Source organism: Lissotriton vulgaris, chromosome 8, assembly GCF_964263255.1.
Source record: "Lissotriton vulgaris chromosome 8, aLisVul1.2, whole genome shotgun sequence".
In the NCBI taxonomy this organism is placed as follows: domain Eukaryota; kingdom Metazoa; phylum Chordata; class Amphibia; order Caudata; family Salamandridae; genus Lissotriton; species Lissotriton vulgaris.
Window position 1 is genome coordinate 1,245,699,683 of NC_141696.1, and position 24,137 is coordinate 1,245,723,819.

At 42.7% G+C, this 24,137-nt stretch overlaps 1 protein-coding gene across 1 annotated transcript in view; it reads right to left on the reverse strand.

Moving 5' to 3' along the window:
* The window catches only part of LOC147698549 (lysosomal proton-coupled steroid conjugate and bile acid symporter SLC46A3-like), a 215,363-nt gene that overhangs the window by 55,539 nt on the left and 135,687 nt on the right, over positions 1–24,137 (reverse strand). Inside the window, exon 5 of the mRNA XM_086935160.1 lies at positions 20,201–20,357. Coding sequence (XP_086791286.1) covers positions 20,201–20,357 — 157 coding nt within the window. The remainder of the gene's footprint in view (positions 1–20,200; positions 20,358–24,137) is intronic.

A 24,137-nucleotide genomic window follows, 5' to 3' on the forward strand; every position in this document is an offset into this window, starting at 1 on the left:
CCTGGCAGCAGATGCTGCCTTTCATCCATGGGCTGACTCAGACAACCTCCTGGGCTCTCCAGCCCCTGTCACCCTCAAACCAGACAGTCAATCCACAAGCAGGCCCAGGCACTCCTGACCCAGGCTCTCTAGCCAATCACACGCCAGACACAAATTACACAAATATGCCAACCTCTAAAAGTGGCACTTCTAGACTAGACACACTCATGCTGTATATACCATTTCGCAGCATTCAGTCTCACGAGTTCTCTCATACCAAACTCGCCCCTGCACTCCCCACACATCAGGAACTACCATCGGCATACATATTCCCCATTCATTCCTATGGGAGGGCAGGTCACTCACCACACATACACAGAGAGCTCAAGCACTTTACACTGTACCACAGTGAAAAAGTGCGCGGAGGCCTAAAATCACCACCACCACCAGGTTCCAGAAACAGGCTAGGAAAAAGCAAAAAGTCTCGGGTGAACCTGCCCAAAGGGCCGGGTCCAACAGTGATGACATCACAAATAACACTAGTTTTGGATCAGAACCATAATCGGTTGGTGTTTTTAGAGTGAGATATATATGTAAATCAGTAAGGCGCGCAAGCCGACCTGTGGGAAATCCTTGGAGAATAAAAACGAACCGAGTACCTTGTGTGCAGTCCCTTCATTTGCGAGGTGAAATAAAGTCTTGAGCCGGATATATATTACCTACTGGCGGTTGCCAGTAGGTATATATAGTTAGGATTTTTTCTCTATGGGATTTTTGAAAATTCTATGTCTAATAACTTTGGCGTTTGTGGACGGAATTGGCTGAAATGTTCAGGAAAATGGAACATTTTGTTTCTGAGCAGCCCCTGACAATTTGGGGGGGTTTCATCAAGGGGGGGCTGAGAAAAAAGGGGGGTCCCAAAACGCGTTTTTCCCATGTTAATTTCCATAGGGCGGTTGGCCTCACTTTTAGCTCGAACGGCTGAATGGATTTGCACGAAACTTGGCAAAATTGTAGGGACTGTTAGCCCGATGTGCCTTTGCTAGGTCTCAATATATGTGCTCCAGTGGATTTTGAGTAATTTAGGTTCAAAAAAAGATATATATCTGGGCGGAGCCTAACCACACATCTGATCTGATTGGCTGTCAGCACTTCATCCAAGAAGTGTTGGCAGCCATCTTGGGACCAATATACATGATAGCACCTCATTAAAAAGCATTGTAGTTAATAGAGGGTTTTAGGACTTTAGTTACATTATAAATCATTTGTTGATGGTACCATACTCGTTTTAGGAATTGTGGTGGGTTCTAAGGTGATTTTACCATGTGAAAAAACCTTCTGCTGTGATATCATGAATATTGTTTGAAAGAAAACTAATATCTCATGATTTTCCCACAGTGGTTTGGAAGGGGATCTATAAGCTAAACTGAAAGCATATTTTCTGTAAATTCACATTATCTTTCTCAGTCATGTGAAAATGAAGTCTGACATTCTCAGTAAAACATGTACATCCAACAAGGACAGAGACTGTCAGTTGATTCCTTTGTGTTCTACTGCAGCCTCCTAGAGTGTTCTAAAGAACAACTAGAGCGCTAACAGTCCTACTTATTACAAAGGTATGGCACACCTGAAGCCATCTTGATTGGAATAAAGTGGTAACTCTTAAAACATTTAATTTAAAAAGAAACAACATGAGGGGGTATATTTTGCCATAGAAAGTATGATTAGTGCTGCAGAATGAAAAATTAGGGCACATTTTGAGTGACTTCTCAAATCCTTTTCTATTTCATTAAAACATTCTGACATGCAGTCTCCCAAAATGGCCACCAGAGACAAAAGAGCCCAAATGTAGCCCAAATATCACCCAGATGTAGCCCAAGTATAGCCCAATGACAGAATGTCCCAGAGTGTTCTAAAGAACAACTAGAGCGCTAACAGTCCTACTTATTACAAAGGTATAGCACACCTGGAGCCATCGTGATGGGAATAAAGTGGTAACTCTTAAAACATTTAATTTAAAAAGGAACAAAATGAGGGGGTATATTATGCAATAGAAGGTATTATTAGTGCTGCAGAAAGAAAAATTAGGGCACATTTTGAGTGACTTTTCAAATCCTCTTCTATTTCATTAAAAAATTCTGACATGCAGTCTCCCAAAATGGCCACCAGAGACAAAAGAGCCCAAATGTAGCCCAAATATCACCCAGATGTAGCCCAAGTATAGCCCAATGACAGAATGTCCCAGAGTGTTCTAAAGAACAACTAGAGCGCTAACAGTCCTACTTATTACAAAGGTATGGCACACCTGAAGCCATCTTGATTGGAATAAAGTGGTAACTCTTAAAACATTTAATTTAAAAAGGAACAAAATGAGGGGGTATATTTTGCCATATGAATTATGATTAGTGCTGCAGAAAGAAAAATTAGGGCACATTTTGAGTGACTTCTCAAACCCTCTTCAATTTCATTAAAAAATTCTGACATACAGTCTCCCAAGATGGCCACCAGAGACAAAAGAGCCTAAATGTAGCCCAAATATCACCCAGATGTACCCCAAGTATAGCCCAATGACAGAATGTCCCAGAGTGTTCTAAAGAACAACTAGAGCGCTAACAGTCTTACTTATGACAAAAGTATGGCACACTAGAAGCCATCTTGATTGGAATGAAGTGGTAAGTCTGAAAACACTCAATTTAAAAAGGAACAGCATGAGGGGGTTAATTTTGCCATAGAAAGTATGATTAGTGCTTCAGAAAGAAAAATTAGGGATCATTTTGAGTGACTTCTCAAATCCTCTTCTATTTCATTAAAAAAATTCTGACATGCAGACTGAAACATGCACTTTGAATACCAGCAGCAGACGTCCCTGGTGAGCAGTAGCTTTACTACAGTGATCTAATGTGCAACTAGAGTGCTAACATTCAGAATTTATGGCAAATGTGTGACACATCTGAATGCCTTCTTGATGGAACCAAAGTAAACAAGCATTGAAAATGCAATAGATCTCGCCCTCGTTTAAGTTAAAGCCATTCTGTTTGTAATGAGGTGGCTTTTTAGCTTTGCTTTTATTAGTGTTTTTTCAACTTTCATGTAAATAACATGCATCTGTATGCATATAAGTATATGTATGCATGCATTTATGTTTGTATTTATATAGATATACAGATATATGTTTATATATGTATGTATATATATATATATATATTCACTGAAAAAACCATAGGCTATAGACCATATATAGTTAGGAATTAGCATTTACAAAACCTTGAAAATTCACTGAAAAAACCATAGGTTATAGACCATATATAGTTAGGAATTAGCATTTACAAAACCTTGAAAATTCACTGAAAAAACCATAGGTTATAGACCATATATAGTTAGGAATTCGCATTTACAAAACCTTATTTTACTCACACAAAACCATTGAAATTCCATATATAGTTAGTTGCACTAACTACATATCACGCACCCGCAATCCACTGCTGATGATGTCACATATTACATCATTCATGACATGGTCAGTGACATCACTGATGACATCACTGATGACATCTCAAATGACATCACTGATGACATCACTGATGACAACATCCAGTGACTGTATGTTTCTGTAAAGTTAAAATATGTCTTACATATTGAAGAATGAGTGGATGTATAAGTGTCTGGATGAAGGATTTAGTAGGTGCATGACTGACTGTATGAGTGAGTGATTAAATGTGTCTCACTGAGTGCATGGGTTAGTGACTAAACTGTCTTAATTTGTGCATCATTAGGTCTGTTGTTCTGTAAACTGTTGCATGTGTTGATAAGTAGCTATACGAGTAACTATATGGGTTATTGATTGGTTGCCCAAGTATTTGTATGGGAGACTGAGTGTGTGTGTGGGTGGCTGGGAGGTGTATGACTCTGTGCATAGATGTGTGAGCAGTTGATTCACTAGATGTATGGTTTCAAAAGTGCATGTGGAAACAGCTGTATGGGCGGTTGACTGTGTGCATGAGTGTATTGGTGAGTGAATGGATATCTCAGTGCTACATGTCAAAGTAAGTACATATGTAAAACACAGTACATGTGAGAGTTGACATATATAAATAACTGTGCATAAGAGCCAATGAATGTGTGAGTGGCTGTATGGATCATTGTGAACTTGTATCAGGGATTGTATAAGAGAGTAAATATGTGTTAGTATATGTTTGAATAAGTAAAGTTTGTATAACTGTATAGTTGAGGAAATGGAGGTGTGATTGATTCTTTGCATGACTGACTAGGTGTGTGAGTAACTCCATGGATGAGTGACAGTCTGTGAGTGTCTGTTTACACTGATTGTATCTAAGGTTATATTAGAGTCTGAAGAGGTTCATCGTATTATCACATGAATGATATCATCAGTGATGTGATCAGTAATGTCAAATGAGATGTCATCAGTGATGTCATCAGTGATGTCACTGACCATGTCATGAATGATGTAATATGTGACATCATCAGCAGTGGATTGCGGGTGCGCGATATATAGTTAGTGCAACTAACTATATATGGAATTTCAATGGTTTTGTGTGAGTAAAATAAGGTTTTGTAAATGCGAATTCCTAACTATATATGGTCTATAACCTATGGTTTTTTCAGTGAATATATATATATATATGTATATAAAATGCATGACTGATACCTGTGTGATAAGATGTGAATTCATAAAGCGATTGTTGACCCTTAAGTTTCTTGTCACTGAAATATTGTTAACCTACGCAATAGCAATCATTTGATCAACCTCAGAAAGATGAAGCATTATGGTCTAATTTTGCCATTAATGGGATCTGGTGACATCATAAACCAGAGACTGAAGGAACACAGAGGCCATATTATATGTGTGATCTGTTATGTATTTTTTTAATTAGGTTTATTTTGGGGTAGTAAAGCTGTTTTTTTCAATTGCAGAAAACAATGGGCACTGACTGGAATTACAATATTTAGGCTTGCTTTTAATTAATAAATTGTTGGTAAAACAATGGTGATAGCCAGTGGATGTATGCAATTCTGTGGCTGGAGCCTTTACAACATAATAATGGATTTACACTTGCCACATTAATTACAGATTTCCCAAAAATGTTGGCTTTAGCTTAAATAGGTGAAAATAAAACTTCCAGAAAAAGGGCTGTATAGATTGCCTTTTCTGCTGCCTAATTTAGATAATCGTGTGCATAATCCCAGTAGCCTACACAATGGTAAAGGTCTGCCGAAAGGTTTTGTGGCTCTCATTATGATAACCCTAACTATAAATACAGAGTGTAATATATATATTATACATATATATTGGGTTTTTTTAGGTGTCGCTGAGCCAACGCGCATGCGTGGTCTGCGAGACTTAAGTAAGGGGCTTTCAAAAATGCTCCCAAAGGCTTTTCCAGGCGGACTGCCTACAGTGCATGTGTGCGGGCGCATGCACATCGCACACCATTTGGTAGCCTGTGAGCCTCTCTCCGCACTCATGCTGGTTGCTTGCAGCCGTCATCAGACTTCAAACAGATTTGATATTGTGTCCTCAGCTAGCCGGCTCCAGCGCCCCCGCCTCTAACATCTCAATGTGAGAGAGCGCTGTCTATTTACTTTACATATTAGCAGATGCCCTCCTCCCCAAACAGATTCACATCAGTCTGTCCAATCTAAATAATAACCCACATATCCACTATGTACCGCATGTCTTTATCTGTTAACTTGTGTCCTAGAGATCACGTTTGTAAATATTTGTGAAACGAGGTAAGGGGAAAACCAGTTATTTATTTGCCGGTTATAACACAATTTGGTTGAATAAAGAAACTGATTATTATATTTGAGTTTCCACGATAGGCATAGAGTTGAAGCCACTAAAACGCTTAGATGTAGCACAACAAAGCGGTCTGCCTTTGCCGCGTCAAGCGCTATATTATCTTAATTGTCAGCTGATTCGGTTTGCAGCGGTGACCTTTTCTCCAAGCAGCTCTTTGAAACTAAGTGGCCTCCCCTCCTCCAATTCACCAACCCCTTTTCCCCACTACCACTTTCCACTCGAATTCATGCCCGGCACGCCTCGGAGGTGTGACACTGTGACGTGTACTGGTGTCGGTTCTCAGCTTGTGTTTCCCATGGCTTGGCAGTCACATGCTCCAGAATATGTTGTCAGTTGCTAGGAGGCTGCAGGAGGACTGTACTCGCCGGGATGCTGCAGACATAGTGGGGTTAAAATTTCACTTTTTCACTTGCCGAACAGTTTTCGTTTCCTGCTTCTTTGACTCCCCTTCTCCGAATCGCACTTAAACCTTACATTTGCTTTATCATGGGGCCAAATTAGGTCTGTGCAGCACATGGTGCTGCTGATGTGTGCTTTTATTAGTGCGCCATTGTGCAAGGTTTAAGCTGTTGCAGGACATCGGCGATCCACGCAATTACGATTTATGGCGGGCTTTTGGCATTTCATTGATGCAGCTTGTAGTAAATAAACCTCAGACTGGGCGGAAAGTAATACAGCGTTGACACCATGTGGGTGATTTTTAAAGGTGCCCTAACCTATTCAGGGTCTTCAGAAGACCACTAAAGAGAGGCAGCTGGGTGTTGAGGTTATTTTAGAAACAACAATCACATTTGTGGTATTGAATGATGTTTTAAGAAAATACACGTTTGTTCACGGTTAACTGTTCTGACTAGTGCTTTTATTTTTTTGAGGCATAGACTTTGTCATCCTTAAATATACACTCAGAGGACTGTGAGTTTTTGGTTTGCATATTTCTGTCTACTGCTCACGAATACCCACTTTAAATCATTCAGTGGCATGCAAATAATGTAACCTTATCAAGTTGATACCTGTTAGTATTAGAGGCCGGTTCATTTTCTTTCGTACACTGAGCACCTAAAATTCCAAACTTAACTAGGTACATTTTATTCCAATGTGTGGATTTGCGGTCATGAAAAATGAATTGTGTGCTTTCAACCCTCCAATTCGAGCATTTTCAGAAAAGAAAGGTTTAGTGCACAGAAACTTATCTCAAATAATAAGCAAAACTGTTTATTTATACTAGAGTTTTGTGGTTGTTGTGAGGTTTAGGGGGTTGTGCCAGGTTATAGTCCTCACCAATTTTGGCATTTTGGGCAATCGAAGGACTGAGTGAGTCATTTGCTGTAGAAATGTGCAGTTTAGTTGGGAAAACCTGGGATTACAACTGGTATCCTGGTTTTGCTGTGGACTCTTTGACCCTAGATCTTATATTTTATGTTGTATGTTCTGTACCGTTTCACCCTCATTCTCACCCTCCCACTGTTGCACATTTACATTGAATAACCAGAGAACGGCACCAGTACATCGGTTAACCTTCTCCTGAAAGAATGTCACCTGTTTCAGTTTTTCAGGGACAAGTGTATAGTTACGATGCAGATCTTGTCTGATTGAATATGGCAGTGTCCTATTTGGCGAGGCCTCAAAATATACTGAGTGTATTGTTATCCTTTACCGGGCTACAGACCCCTCGTCCACACTAGGTGACACGCATCATGAATCATATGGGTTGCTTCTTACCAGCAACGGAGTTGCTCAGCGGGCTCATCACGAGTTCTTTTCGGTTTTGTTATAGGATGACTTGGTTCTAACAGTCTCTGTTAAAATTATATCCAGTTGTGACTTCAGTGCTATTTAATATTCATTGCCACTAGTACAAGTTAAAAAAACGTAAAAATATATTGAGTTACAGATAATTAGGAAACAAACTTTATCCAATGCTGTGCTTGATAAGTTTCAGCACAAAGATTAAAAAAGTAATAGAGCATTCTTTGGGACACAGAGGGCTCTATTCTAATTTGCCTTATGCTGTGCCTGTAGGTGTGGTGGAAGTGATCGCAACTTGGAGAGAGACACCATCTTACCAGGATTCAACAAGCTGCATCTGTACATAGTAATTCTGTATAGATTAACAAAAAACATAATTGCTCACATAATGCATTCTTTTCACGTATACCAACTTTATCATACTACTGTACGTTTAGAGTCAATGCTCTAGTGAATACAAACAGATGACCATTCTTAACTTTAACCACCAGTACAGCAGACCATCCACAATATATCAGTAGAATCTCACACATGGTATTGATTATAGTTAAGTACCCCTATTTTCAACTGTTCGATCTATTAAATATAAATGGATTCTGAGTGAGGGAGGTTAGTTTAGAGTTTGTCTATGTAAAATTAGTTCAGTGTGCGGAGATAAAAAGTAGCTCAGTTAGTAATCTCCATGGTATTACATTTTATGTCCAGGAGTTAACAGGAGCCTAGCTTACCTCATTATTGCTAAACCCCTTCATCCCAGAACTCCTCTGAATACTGGGAGTGGGTGGTGGGTTCAGTGCATGTGCACCGGGCGCGCACACCATTTGTCTGCCTGCAGTCTTTGGGAGCACTTTTGCGGCTGCTTTGATGTTCAAAGTGAGTCACGCGGCCACTGAGAACATCAAAGCGGCCGCAAAAGTGCTCACCAATTGCAACCCCTCCCTTATCCCGCTTCCTGCCTGTTTTGCAGGCGGTAGATCTGCATTCACAGGGCTCTGTTCTGGTTGTACCAACATGCTTACCTCTTTGAAAGGCGCCCTGCCCTTTGATCAGGGACATAAAGAGTGTAACACGTTGAACATACAGGCAATGTGATCCATACAAAGTGCAACATGCAGTGAAATATAAATGTTTCTGTTGGAAGAAAATTTTCAGATTCCATAAAAGCTCACGCTAGCCTGGTCCTCCTCGCTGGAGCTGGAAATACAATTCGTCATTTTTATTCAGGAGAAATGTTTTTGAATTTTCAACCTTTCATGCACCGCGCAGTTACAATCCCTATTACAAAGCTCACTTTGCCACTCACAAGGCCAATATTTTATTGTTCTTACCTAAAGGTGTCACGGATTGTAAGCGATGGAACGGAAAGGAAAATAGGATATATTGTTGACAAGTCAATCATCAGTTGTCTCTGTATACTTAGTATGTAATGGAACGTGTGCTTTAAAATATTGTTTTATTGGAACTAACAATAGCTTGTTAATGCACAATGCTCTCTACTACAATTTTGCTGTTGTGAAGTCCTGTAATTACGTGTTACCATTACCCCATCATCTCCATTCTCCTCGTCCAGGTCCTCAGAGTTTTAAAAAGTACGTGATCTTTCGATCACAAGTTTTTAGTATCTATCTATCGCCCTCACTCTATCTATCGCCCTCATTCTATCTATCGCCCTCATTCTATCTATCGCCCTCATTCTATCTATCGCCCTCATTCTATCTATCGCCCTCACTCTATCTATCGCCCTCACTCTATCTATCGCCCTCACTATCTATCGCCCTCACTATCTATCGCCCTCACTCTATCTATCGCCCTCACTCTATCTATCGCCCTCACTCTATCTATCGCCTTCACTCTATCTATCGCCTTCACTCTATCTATCACCTTCACTCTATCTATCACCTTCACTCTATCACCTTCACTCTATCGCACTCACTATCATCATCACTATCTATCTATTGATCGCCCTCCCTCTATCTATTGCACTCACTCTATCTATCGCATCACCACAGCATCACTGAGCACCACCACAGCATCAATCTGTGCAACCATTCAACAACTGGTTCAAATATGTTCTCTCAATGTTTCAAGCTTTATTACAAATGTCACAAAAAGATGTTAATAATTCACTTCTGTTATTTGATTTTCGTCACAATAAAATACACTGAACATAATCTTCACAAAAGTTATTTACAAAGGTTTAAGCTATTGCCATTATAAATTCGAATAACTTTTATTTAAGTATTAATTATTAAAAACAAATTAAAAGCCATTGTTATTTGTAATATCAATACATCTAAATCACGTTAATAGAACTCATATTGCATTACAAATTCTATAGGTGTCACATTGGCGAAAGTTAAAACTATTGGCATTGTAAATGACAAAGCTATTCATTTCGCTATTTTCAAAACCAACACAAATAAAAAAATTGTCATTTACAATACCAATAGCTCAAATTTTCCTAATGCGAGAAGTATTGCATTGCAAATGCTTATTTACCTACTGGTGGTCGCCAGTAGATAGTTAGGACCTAGTTTCCATAGGAAGAGTGTTTTTTCATTTGCCAATAACTTTGCCGTTGTTTGACGAATCCTCACAAAATTTTCAAAACAAATAGGCCAGTCACTTAGCCCCGGTCTTGGAATTTTTGGGGTGATTCATCAAGCGGGGGCCAAGAAAAGAAGGCATTTGTGATGTTATCAACGATGTCATCAGTGATGTCACTGACCAGGTCTAGAGTGATGTAATATGTGGGGTCATAAGCAGTGCATTGTGGGGTTGAGAGTTATAGTTAACTCAGGTAACTATAACGGCTGAATTTCTCTGGTTTTGTGGAGTAAAATCTGCCCTTAACTACTACGCCCATGTACCCTTGTTTTTTTTTAGTGAATATATATATACCTTTTTTATCCATCCCCTGTCAATGTAGAAAAAGCAATAGGTCTGTAAGGTTTTGTGGAGATACGTCAAATGGGAGCATTTTTATTAACGGTGAAAAATCTGAGGAATTGCTATCTTTGGCAACTTTAACTGCAAATACAGAGTGGCTACTGCCACTCTGTAATATATATATATTCCTCAGATTTTCACCATTAATAAATATGCGCCCGTTTGACGTATCTCCACAAAACTTTACACACCTATTGCTTTTTAGGGCTCGTGAAGCGAAGAGCCCTTTTGTAGGGGTTCTAAAATGGATCTTGAAATTCCACATGCGTGTGCATTTCATAGGTCCATTTGGATTGGGCTTTGGGAGCGTGCTGTTTTTAACAGAACACGCAAAGGCCATAGGGGGTCGCGTAGCTCCGCCTAAGGCCTATTGGTGTCTGTTACGCGCACCAAAGCCCTCATGTTTTCTATTATCGCAGCCAGACACGGGCGCATTAATTGAAGACATATGCCTCGCAGTGGCGCGCGCGCACACCACTCGCGAGCTTTTTTTTGGGGGGGGGGGGGATCCATTTCAAGGCGAAGCAACTAAAGAAAAAAAACAACTGCTGAAGTCTTGTTTATTCTGATATCAGAGGGAAGGAACTAGAGATTTCAGGAGCCCTTCCCTACACCTTGGACGCCTGCAGCCTTCTTTTATTGGAAGTGATTTATTTCTTTTTTACTTGACAGTCCAGTGGATGCTTTCAGCAGTGAGTAGACCGTGTGGTCGTGCGCCCCTGCTCTCAGTAAAGACGTTTCTCTTCCAATTTGGGAAATGGCAGTTTGAGGCATAAATCTGACAACCACGCACAAATCCGGATCTACAGCCCAAGAGGAAACTAACCTAAGAGTTACCAAGCAAGATTTCTGCAATATTCACCTAGCTGCCACGACAGGAGTGCTGTGTGCGGTGCTTGTATTTGTTTACGTCAATGTCTCTTTGCTGGAGTCGAGAGGTTGAGCTGTGAGTATTGCAAGTCACTGATTGAGGGTGGAGATGGCATTCAGGGCTCTGGAAGGGACGAGGAGGTGTTTCATTCAAAAGCTGCGCGCCCTTTCAGCACTACAAGCTTGCATGAGAGGTTCCAGGAGTGGGGATGTGTATTCTTTCGTAAGACACGCAACATTAGTTTTCTTTGCTTTAATGCGCATGCGAGGGCGGCCGCGCATGCGCATTACTATCCAAGACGCGCGTGCCGGCGGCGCCTTGACTAGCGGGAGCCCCGGGGACGCAGCAGGACAAGGTAAGTGGTTTTATAATTCTTTTATATATTAATGTAAGCATTTAGGGAGGGCGGGAGGGAGGCGGGTGGCGCGTAGTGGGGCTACGCGAAGTGCGTGGGTGGGCGTAGTGTTTTGCCCACTTCGCGTAGCTTTGCGAAGCCCCACTACGCCCACTACCCCCAGGGTTAGTTCCTAGATACTACATGTGGAGTTACTGGTTATGCCTAAATGAGGACGCTAGACTCAGTAGTGGAGGGCATGAGTAATTTATTTATAATATATATTCTCTAGACAGGAAGAGCGCCGGGCGTCTTATTTGTGCCACGCTCCGAGCCGCTCTGATGCGCGAACAGCCGTTCGTGCATGCGCACTGCTTCGCGCTCTAGCTCTGGCGTGCTACGTCACGCGCACCCCTTAAAGAGCTAGAGCGCTAGCACTACATATCTCCTCCTTTTACACAATATTTAATTCAGTTCAAAGTTCGATAGTCGTCTCATTCAAAGTCCTTTAGGTGTGCAGGCCTGACTACCACTCTTCCAGCACGTGTGCGCCTTACCAGAGTTGAGGCTTTTCAGACACCTTCCGTTGCGGGACTCACCACTTCTGCTCTCTGCTGACCCAGCTCGTTTCTCCTGGGTGTCACTTCCTTACTGGCTGGTGTTCCCTCCACACTCAGCCCTTCCAGTTCTCCTGCTCCACGTGCGCGCCTTCTCCTCCTTGATCTTCGCCATCTGATGTACTTCCTTCTACTTCTCTTCTCTGCCCTTGATTTTGCGGATCAATCCTTCCTGCACTGGCCACTGCACAATTTTGGTGATTTTCGCCATTCGATCTTGGGACCACACCATTCCGTCACTGAGCAGCGCAGCTCTATCATACACCTCTTCCACTTGCAGGGGTGGGCTGTACTTGCTTTCTCCCTTCCTTCTCAGTACCGCCTGCTTGACTTTCACCCACTCCCCTCTTTCCAGAGCTGACTCTTTTACATTCCTTCTCTTGTTGTAATGTTCGGTGTACACTCTCTGGGCCTTCTCCAGATTGTGCTGGACTACAGCTGGTGACCATTTACTGGTGATGGTTTTTTCCCTCCAAACTACATTGTCTTTTGAGAAAGGGTGCCTGCCTCTCAAGATTTGGAAGTGGCTATACCCTGTCGAGATGGGGGTGATCCTGTACGCCCACATCATTCTTTGGATTTCTGTTTCCCAGTCCTTGCCTTGCATAATGGCAGCTTGTATGGACCCCATAAGGACCCGGTTCAATCTCTTCACCGGTCCGTTGCCAGCAGGGTGGTATACCGAGGTGTGCTTAGGTTTGATTCCATTCCTTTCCATGTATCGGTACCATTTTTCCGATGTAAATTGCGGGCCATTGTCTGTCAGAATTGTCCTCGGGATTCCCTCTCATAGGAACACCGAAGTGAGGAACTTGATCACTATGTCCGAGTCCATTTCCTCTTGCACCTGAACCTCTGGCCACTTGGAGTATTTGTCTATCAAAACTCACAGATATTTAGCTGTTCCTTGGTTGTCCAATCCCGGACCTAAAATGTCGACTGCAACCTCTTCCCAGGGGTTCCGGGGCTGGTCGAATGTCCCCAACGCTGGTCTTAGCGGTTTAAGTATATATCAAACTAAAGACCCAGTCCAATCGCGTGCTATTATAATAGTGACAACCAGGGGGGGTATATACTGGAAACCTTCTCCCCACTACACTCTCATAAGCTTTATAAGGAGGTACTGCACTGTAGCTACGCTCAAATTAAAATACCTGTTCTCCCGGGCAACAACTCAGAACATCCACTCACAATGAGCCAACAACAGGTTGGTCACAGACGTCCACTACAAAAATAGACGTTCCTCATAAACGTGAAAAAATATGTGCGAGAAGCAAATGACACCTCACGGAAACACCACCATCGGGGTAACTGGTATGAAATTTCCAGACAGGCCCCTGTCTCATCATCGGTGATCACTTGCTTCTCAAAGAAAAGTGAGAGGAAAGAAAAGGAGTGTCCAAAACAAACTACATATAAAGTGACAAATGGTGAAGTGCAGAAAATTCTGCTAGTGACAAACAAACACAAATCACAGAGTGCTTAAAAACACACACTGCACACCAGTCCCTTAACCAATTTTATTCATAGGGCGGTGATAGTGTGCACTTTAATGCTAAAAAGGCTGGTAGCTAATCATGCATACCATTACCTACTGCCAGTGCCGACATGTTTCATGGCTGAGGAAAGGTGCCTTACTAGTCTGTTGACGATTGCTTAATAGTCCAAGGATCGAGGGATACGTCCAGGTTAGCAGTACCCAGGGACCTTGTAGAGACCTGAGCAGCCGGTATGAGTAGCGTGGGTGACTCTTGCATTTTTTAGAACTAGTGTCCATAAGAGTGAAGTGGCAGCAATTGAGTGCAGCCCTGATGAAACTGCTAAAGGTAATATAGCAGTGAAACATGTCGGCACTGGGATCCTGAATCTATCCCAATTCTCATCTTCACTCCCCCCTATCAGCATGTCCGCACGCGGTTTATCAGAGCGTTTGTTGTCTATGCCTAACACTTGCTCTTCAATACATAACACTAGGTCTTATTCCTCCGATTCTTCGCCTGCTTCTTCTTCTGGTTGCGATTGTGCTATGTATTTCACTACGGATTTCTTCCCTTTTCTTCGACATACTTTCTCGTAGGGTCCCATCAGCCCACAGAACATGCATTTGGCGCGGAAAGCCGGGCAGTGTTTGTCCTGGGCTGCGTGGTTTGCACTTCTGCATCTGTAGCACGTGGACTTGCTGTACGTGAACTGCTTCCCGGACTGTCCTGGTTTTCCCGCCCATTTGTTAGTTCCTCTACTGTCTCCAGGCGCCATTTTGTGTCTTCCTGAGGACTCAGCATCCTCCACCTTGTTGACCATGATCTTTTGCGCATTTTCTCTCTTTGCTGCTTCAGCGCAGCACTTCGAAAGCTCAGCTTTCTTCACCATCACAATTACTTCCTTTAGCGTCGCTTCTCCATGAGCCTACAACTTATCCTGTACTGTCTTATTGGTGGTGTGCATTACGATTTGATCTTTAATAAAGTCATCTTGGAGTGTCCCGTACTTGCACGTGATCGCCAGTCTTCTTAAAGCCGCAACGTAGTCGTCAATTGACTCTCCCTCTCCTTGCTTCCTTTGTTGGAAGTTGAACCGATCAATGGAGACACAGACCGCTGGACGATAGTGAGTGTCTAGGTCTTCTAGAGCATGCTTAAAGACGTCCACGTCGGCCGCTTGCAGAGGTGCAGGCACTATGTTTGTGAATACTCTTAACCCCTCGGGCCCAGGTTATGTAGGAGTATTCGTTTCCTTCTCGCGCTGGAGAATTCTTCTCCGGTTTAATCTTCCCAAGGTAGTTCTTGAAGTACTCCCTCCAGTCCTCCCATTTCATCTGGGGTTCACCTGGTCTGGGTAGAAACTGAATCGGCGCTGTGAGTGAGGAAGCTTGGTTGCTCATTCTGGCCTGTCCTTCTGGTTCACCTCCGTGGTTCCTGGGGCTGCCTGGCGCGCTGGTGTTTCCTCCCTGATTTCTGGGGCTACCAGGCGCGCTGGTGTTTCCCTCTTATGACGTGATGGGTCGGGGTTCTCCTCTTCCCCCTTCACTGCGGTATCCCCTTTCCACCAGGGCCTTGGTGGGGGCACAGCCACTCTCCTACCGTGCTTCTGCCCAGGGCGCTGTGCTGCCTGGCTCCTGGACACGTGGTGCACGTTGTCTTGACTTTTGTGCCTCTGCCGCGCCCTTCCCATGTGTCCTGCGGTCAGGTTCCACTTTCTCCTTCGTGTTTGCTAGTCCGTGCCTCGTGGTGCTGTCCTGGCTTCTCCTTCTCCACTCCTTCAAGTTCCTTTTTTTTTTTTTAACCAGATGCTGTTTGTGGGAGATACCACTCCTCGTCGCCACTGTGGAGTTACTGGTTATGCCTAAATGAGGACGCTAGACTCAGTAGTGGAGGGCAAGAGTTATTTATTTATAATATATATTCTCTAGACCGAAAGAGCGTCTTATCCGTGCCGCGCTCTGAACCGCCATTCGCGCATGCGCACTGCTTCGCGCTCAAGCTCGGGCGTGCTGCCTAACGCGCACCCCTTAAAGAGCTAGAGCGCTAACACTACACTAGATAATATAATTAGCTAGAAAACTGTTAAAGGAATCATTCTGCACATAATACAAAATTGTCTTGTCTTGGTCTTCGATTCTGGTCGCGTTTGCTATTTGCTTTGTCCTGCCCACAAATCCTAACATTTGTTTCACTGCCTCCAGTGTTTGTTGTTTGGCTTTTGGTTGTGTTGGAAGGAGAGTTTTGAAGAGAGGCTGAGGGGGTAGGGTAATGAACAAAACGTAAATTGAAGTTGTACTTGAAAATTAAGAAAGATGCACTGAAAAGCTGGCGTTGTGGTTTTTTTCTTATCAATAATGCGGCTGTTGAAACGGTGGCAAAATAAATGATACTTTGTTATCAAGAAATATTATGAATGCCTTTCAGGAATGTGCTCAAAAATATTTTTAATTGGTGCATTGTGCCACTGTCAGGGAGTTTGCACGTGTGCTCAGTCCATGCCTTGCTGTGGCTTCTCCCAAGTGTTGTGAAGAGATCCCCCTTCGAATGCAGTGCCCCTGCTTGAATGTATGTGGCATATTTGGACAGGGACACACACACTGCGGCCCGGGCAGTACAGAAGCAGGTTTCATCCGCTTTCTTGCAGAGGACCAGCGGTGTGGCGGGGGCTGCCTCAAGAATCCTTAGGCGGGACAGGCCAGTAAGGGCAGGCAGATGCCCCCATGCCCACCTTTTATCGGCGAGGGGGTCTCCCAGCACTGTACCTTACAGACCCCATCGTCACAGAGACGAACGTGAGCACTAGAGCCAGGATGGGATGGATGATGGCCTGACTGAGTAAGAAGGAAAAGATTTTGAAACGATTGCTGAGCTGTGTGCAACAACTTGTTTATGCGGGCCAATGGGAGGCTGCACAGTGAGAAAACTCTCCTCCGTCTAACTTGCTTGGGTAGAGGTAGGACAATGCACTGAAAAATGTACTGATTTGAGACAGAAAGAAGTTTCTGGCAGAACAAGTCACCCGAAAGAAAAGGGCACTTTAAAAACCTCACACCCCTAGTAGAAGTGCTAGATGTTAGGGGCTGAAGTAGACAGAGGTAGTAGTGTTCAATGGTTCCCAGTGGAGGCACTACTAGCATGTTTGTTTTTAAACTAAAAATGCATTTTTTTAAATACAACAGTTATTTTTCTTCTTTATTGCGTAAATTTTCCCATTTATCTGCCAAGTTGCAGACAGAAGAGGTACATATAGAGCCCCACCCTGCTCTAGCTGCTAGAGTGGGGGTTCACAATGTCAATGCAATAGATCTATGATCTGTGGCTCGGAAGCTGGGGCGTGGCATTTGGGGATGCTGCCCACCGGTTATTGGCAGCTGTCTCTCCCGTCTCCTTGTAACCCTGCCCCTCCTTTCACCAGAGGCTCTCTGTTTCTAACCCGGTCACTTATTTCATCTCAGCCTTTTAGTCTATCCCTGTGGCACTCCCCACCACCACTCGAGGCTTTCTCTGCGCTCTCCTAGTCACCCTGCCCCTTCCTTCACTAGAGTCTCTGCTTCTTACAAGTCTCCTACATTCACTTCACCCCTTCAGTCTCTCCTAATTGCCCTTTCCATGGGCTGTCTCTCCCTCTCCGAGTCACTCCGTTCCTCCTTTCACCAGAAGCTCTCGACTTCTAAGTGGACTCCTCCTGCCACTGTCTTCTAGTGGTACTGCCATCCTGTACTACATGGGCTCTCTCCCCTCGTCATTCTGTCCCTCCTTTCAGCAGAGGCTGTCCTTTTCTCAACCAGTCACTCATTTCATCTCAGTCTTTCAGTCTCTCATGGTGAGGATGGGGATGGAAGAAAGACTTGAGGGGACACCAAGGAGGAATAAAGTGATAACATTTGTGAACCTACATCATTCCAGTGCAGAGAAGCAAGGTGACAGGCCGCCTTCACCAGCTGGCATCTCATTGTGCCAGTGCAACGAGGCAGGGTGACTGGCTGCCTTCAGCAAATGGCATCTCATCGTGCCAGTGCAGTGAAGCAGAGTGACTAGCTGCCTTCAGCAGCTGGTGCAGGGTGGCTGGCTGCCTCACACACACACACACACACACAACCACACACACACACCCACACACAACCATACACACATCCACACACACAACCACCCACACAACCAACTACAACCACACCCACACCCACACCCACACCCACACAACCACACCCAAAACCACACACACAACACCCAAAACCACACACACAACCACACCCAAAACCACACACACACACCCACCCACAACCACCCCCACACACACACAACAACCACACAACCACCACACCCACAACCACACCCCCACCCCCACACCCACCCACACACAACCACACCCACAACCACACACCCACCCACACACACACCCAACCAACCACACACACACACCCAACCAACCACACACACACACCCAACCAACCACACACACAACCAACCACACACACACACACACACAACCAACCACACACACACACACAACCAACCACACACACACACACAACCAACCACACACACACAACCAACCACACACACACAACCAACCACACACACACAACCAACCACACACACACACCCAACCAACCACACACCCAACCAACCACACACCCAACCAACCAACCACACACCCAACCAACCAACCACACACCCAACCAACCAACCACACACCCAACCAACCAACCACACACCCAACCAACCAACCACACACCCAACCAACCAACCACACACCCAACCAACCAACCACACACCCAACCAACCAACCACACACCCAACCAACCAACCACACACCCAACCAACCAACCACACACACACACACCCACCAACCACACCCACCAACCACACACACACCCCCAACACAACTAACCACACACACAACCACACACAAACACAACCACACAACCACACCCACACACCCACAATCACTCACAATCACACACACAACCACACCGTCAGTGCACACTCATCAGGCACAAACACCACCAGCCATCCATAGATGCTTTCACCAGGCACACACACACCACCAGCTGTCGGTGCACGCTTTCACCAGGCACACACACCACCAGCCGTCAGTGCACGCTTTCACCAGGCACACACACCACCAGCCGTCAGTGCACGCTTTCACCAGGCACACACACCACCAGCCGTCAGTGCACGCTTCCACCAGGCACACACACCACCAGCCGGCAGTGCACACTTCCACCAGGCACACACACCACCAGCCATCAGTGCATAATTTCTACAGGCACACACACCACCAGCGATCAGTGCACACATCAATTGTTAACACATCCACAATTAACTATTGTAGCAATTGCAGTATGGCCCACTTTACTTTTAAACATATTCATCTAAAGCGCAGCATGCCACCATTGCATAAAAAATAAATACACATTGTTTTGGCCTACAATTTATAGACTTTTGTTGCAATTGGTGTTGCAATATTTAGCAATGCCAATAGCTCAAACTTAATTAATTCGAGACCTATTGCATTGCAAATGCTTGTTTTACATTGACAGAGGATGGAAAGTTGCACGGTGATTGGTCACAATGCTGTGATGATCATGGATCTCTAAATTGTAGTTTTAAAATGGATTCATTCAATCCAACCAGACTAGAAATACAAGACTGATCACATTCTGGAAAGAAAAGCTACACAAAACAGAAAATCAGGCAAGATCGAAAGCCTTTTTCTGCAGCCAAACTTTTCAAATAGCAACTTTTTATTTTTTATATCATCTCAAGATATGGCTGTCTTTATATGGATATTCTTTGTTAAGAATAATCTATTACCCACATGAAATGATCAATATGATACTATTTTATATTTCAGTCGATGAGTCCCAAATTAAGGCTCCTGTAGGTTTGTAGGTAGAAACACCTAGATGCAATTTTTCTCTACACAAATATTTCTATGATTCTAGGTAGGACTTAATAGGGGATTGATTAGATTCAGAAAATAAGCTGATGAGCCCTGACAGATGTATGTCTCGTGCCCATTAGACCAAATAGATCTCATAACCTTGTTCTTTATCAAGCTATTATGATTTTCCTTGGTATATATCTCAATAAAAATAAAATAAATCTCTATAAACATAATGTTTCATAATAACAGAGGACAAACTATGACAAATAAATACATTAAAAAAAGAATAATGGAATTATTAAGTTGGATACAATTGACAGCGTCTGAAAGACACTGATACATCAATTAAAAGATAAGTTTGAAATACATTTACAACTTCACACATGCAAGGCAATTACATGGTCTTCACAGTCAACCGAGCAAGGACTGTAAATAATATTCACACATATTGACAGCAATGGTTTCACACATATTTACAGTAGATGTTTCAGCAGATGTGTCAGCGTACTTACCACACCAAGCTCAATGGAATAAGCATAAGTCCAGCTGACAGGAAGAAACTAAATCCTGGAAGCCATGCAACTGTAGCTGCATAAACACTACTAAAAACAACAGCTGAGATGGTTCCTGTTAAACTCTCCAAGCAGGCAATACAAGCAAACAGAGCTCCTATTAAAAATAAACAAATACATTCATATTAGAAACATTTCTTCAAGACATTTAACTTTTTTACTTTTGGTCACTTGAACCCACGATGTAGGGTTTGGCTTCATGGCAAATAATTCCATGTAGAGAGTTAATACTACATATCTCAATGTTTATTTATATTGTTCTTCTGTACAAAGGATAAAAATCAGACGCTTCCCCAGATGTAAAATTATTAATTATGTACATTGCCTTTGCTGCATATTTCATGAAGCTTGCAAGAAATGCCTCCACAACTAAGCATTAACCAGGTGACATGTCAAACTGTATTTGAATCTTTATTTTACTTAACCAAACAAAAGAAAATACCAAACATTATTTGCCTAGAAACACAAATAGGATTCATATTCCCCAATAATGATTTAAGAAATTGTATACACTTAAAAAAACTGTAAATTATTAATATATGTTACTTAATAAATTGAAAATATCAATGTAGTCCCTCCATCAGATGTCAGGCAAAAAATGTCCAACTCTACAAATCTACTCCGAAAACTTCAGGGAAATAATTGCAGTTGACATAGCTGGGGGTTTTCACAGAGGAGGCTTACACAACCAAAATGGGAGCAAGTGTGGACACCCTCTTGGTGCAAAAACTTTATCTTGGCAGTTAAACAAAGCACGTGGGATATTATGAAATTGTCATCACCATATGCGAGCAGTGCAATGTAGCTCCGTAAGGGATTATATTATCATTACCCACATAACAAGTGTCCCTGACATGCTGGAAGACGCTCCACCATTTGAAGGGCACCTTCCGCTCTCCTCTTAGTAGGCAGGTGAATGGCCAGGATGCTGGAAAGCACTTCAGTCATCTTTTGGCACGCGTCCTTTTACATCTCACCCCAACAAATAATGTCTTTAATGTGCAAAATAATTAAGGGTTTCTGGGTTTCACAGACTAATTATCACTAACCTCTGCTCATGACAAATCCACCAGGAGGAACCATCATAATATATATTAAATCAATGAACTCGCTCCATAAAGGACTTAATTATATAGTATACAGCAAGAAACTGTTCCTGAGAAACAACTCAGCCCTTTCCTTTCCTCCAGGGCCAGGCACCTTGCGCCTACAACAGAAGACAGTTGGTATTTGGAATCAAAGTGAGTAGTGGGTCTGTCTACATGTTAACCTCCACCCTAAATCTAGAGTATAAAGATGTAACATAATGTTGAGTAATGTGCCAACACTGCCTCAAATATTAAACCAAGACACCATGTAGAAGATATTTTCTTCACCACCAAATTCTATCTATGCTTAAGGTTGCTTAATTTTTCTACATGTGACTTAACATATATCTGTTTATTCTATCCTCTCCATTTACCCATTTACACTTGTGGAAATTGGAGGTGCCAAAAACATCCCAACATAAATACCATGTTCTAGACTCTTAATTGCACGTGATTTTCAAGAGTAAATATAAATGAGAAATACCATGCTCATAGACATTCTTAAATCCTGTATTACTATAACTGGTGCACCTTTGTGCAAGATATTTACATAAAGTTCACTGACCTCCTCTCAGAATAATATACATTAAACGTTTTAGGAAGATGCTCTTTGTTGTTCAATGAGCCAATATGGCAGAATATAATTTTTTGCAAAATATAATCAGGACACTTTTCCTTACACCTACCCAGACATGCTAAAGGTTTGGTAGTTCATTGTACACATTATTTAATTTGACCTCTTTTTTCCTTGTGCTAAATGTAGCCTAATCTGGCTAGAAAGAAATTAGCTCCATACACCACGCAGTCCCCAAGAGGGTTAAAAAGTCCCTGAACAGCAACTTGAATAGTCTGTGGCTTTTGTTTTTCAATGCTACCAATAATTAACATTGGGGAAACAATATACAAAGGTACATTTTTTATATGTCCAAATGTATTCACGTGTAAACTTACAATTGCACCTGGTAGTAACTTTACACTTTTTTGCTGTTCACCATATCCAAGTGTACATTTTCTACTAGGTTCAGACTTATTTGCCCACACCCCAAAAACTGGGTATGGAGTCTGCACGAACAGGATTTAAGATTTTACAATTAATAATACTAATGTTTCGATTTTCCTGGAAGTTTCCACAACTGGGCAGAGGTTTCCCTGTGGTAAAGTATGGGGAAAAATAATAGAGTATTGATTCTTAAAAAAAATTCTATAAGTATCTTAATTTCAAATAATGATTAACCTAACACTATAAAAATAAATGTTACAACATACCAAATCAAATTCAATGGTGAATAAACAATAAAATAAAATAAATAGAATTATTTAAAATATTTTTAAAAATCCTAACACTATCGTTTTTAAAAAAAAAGCTTTAATATTTTTAAAGAAGAAATGTAAATGCAATTTTTTTTTATTTACCCCCAAAAAGTTTGTAATTGAATATCATTTTAAAAAACTTAAGTAAATATTAGGGGCCCCATTAGGATGGTGAGCAGATTGCCCCCGCCGGGTCAGCGGTAGTCACCGCTGGCCCGGCGAGGGCAATCCGCCCGCCATCCCGCAGAAAAGACCCCCGCAATATCACAATGTCTGGGGTGTCCGCGTCAGACGGAAAGACTGTCTGCCGCTTTTCCGCCCGATCAACATGTCCACCGGGCGGAAAAGGGTTCAATATGGTGGCGGTGTCTGACAGACACTGCCAGCCATATAACAATGTGGCCTTGAACATATCTTTCCGTGTCGGCATTCCCACCACGGAAAGGCATGCGGAGTCTGCTTGGGGGGGCCCGTTGCGTGCCCCCAGGGACTCCGGGGGGGGAGGTAGGGGGGTCGGAGGTGCACCTGCCTTTCAATGAGCAACGTGGCAGGCACCACGTGGTGCCTGTCACGTTGTGCATTGAAACGCACAACCTGCCTCTGTGGCATTGCGGCGGGCGGTGCTCTCTGCACCGCCCGCTTCAATGTTACAGATGCCAAATGCACCCACAGTGTGGAGGGCGCATGCCAATCGGGAGTGTGGGACCCCGCACCTTCCGCGGGCGGTCCCGGTTCCCGAGGGGATGGCAGATACTAATTGGGCCCTAGGTTTGTGAATAGCATTTTATAGTACACGGGTAGTACTATTTTAGAGCTACTTATCATACTACAAAGTGCAGTTTGTAGATTTGCCCCCTTAGTGCTTAGGTTGCATGATGTGCCAAATTATCCCAAGAAACGTAACAGTACACATGGTTACCTTTCCTCAAAAAATATCCCGGAATTTTCAAGGCATTGGCTTCAAAACTGAAAGGAACTTGGTAATTAAGCCAGCTGATAAGGGTGGGATTTGTACTTCAAAATAGAGACCCCTATCAGACTGAAATTATGAAACCGCTTTCTAATGTGGATTATTATTTTAAACTTACTTTAGATCCTACAAAAAAAAGCAAAAGATAGTTCTTCATTTGACATCCGATGGTAGAGTGAAGGCTCTCTTGACCCAGAATATATTTCTGTAACTCAATGTCAAGAACCCACATACACCTGTGATATATATCTTAACTAAGGTGCACAAATATTTGGAATTTCCCCCTGAAAGACCAATTGCATCTTGATGTGGTTCTATTGTGGAACCCATTGAACAGTATGTGTTTTTTCATAAAATAATTTATTCCACTTACCACATGCTATATTAGAGATAGCACTGGCTTCATCAATACAATTGAAATACAGCCTTTTGATCCTACCACATCCTTGTTGGTCACTCAAGATTATATGCATATATTTCCCAAGAGAAGAGTTAGACATTATTCGAA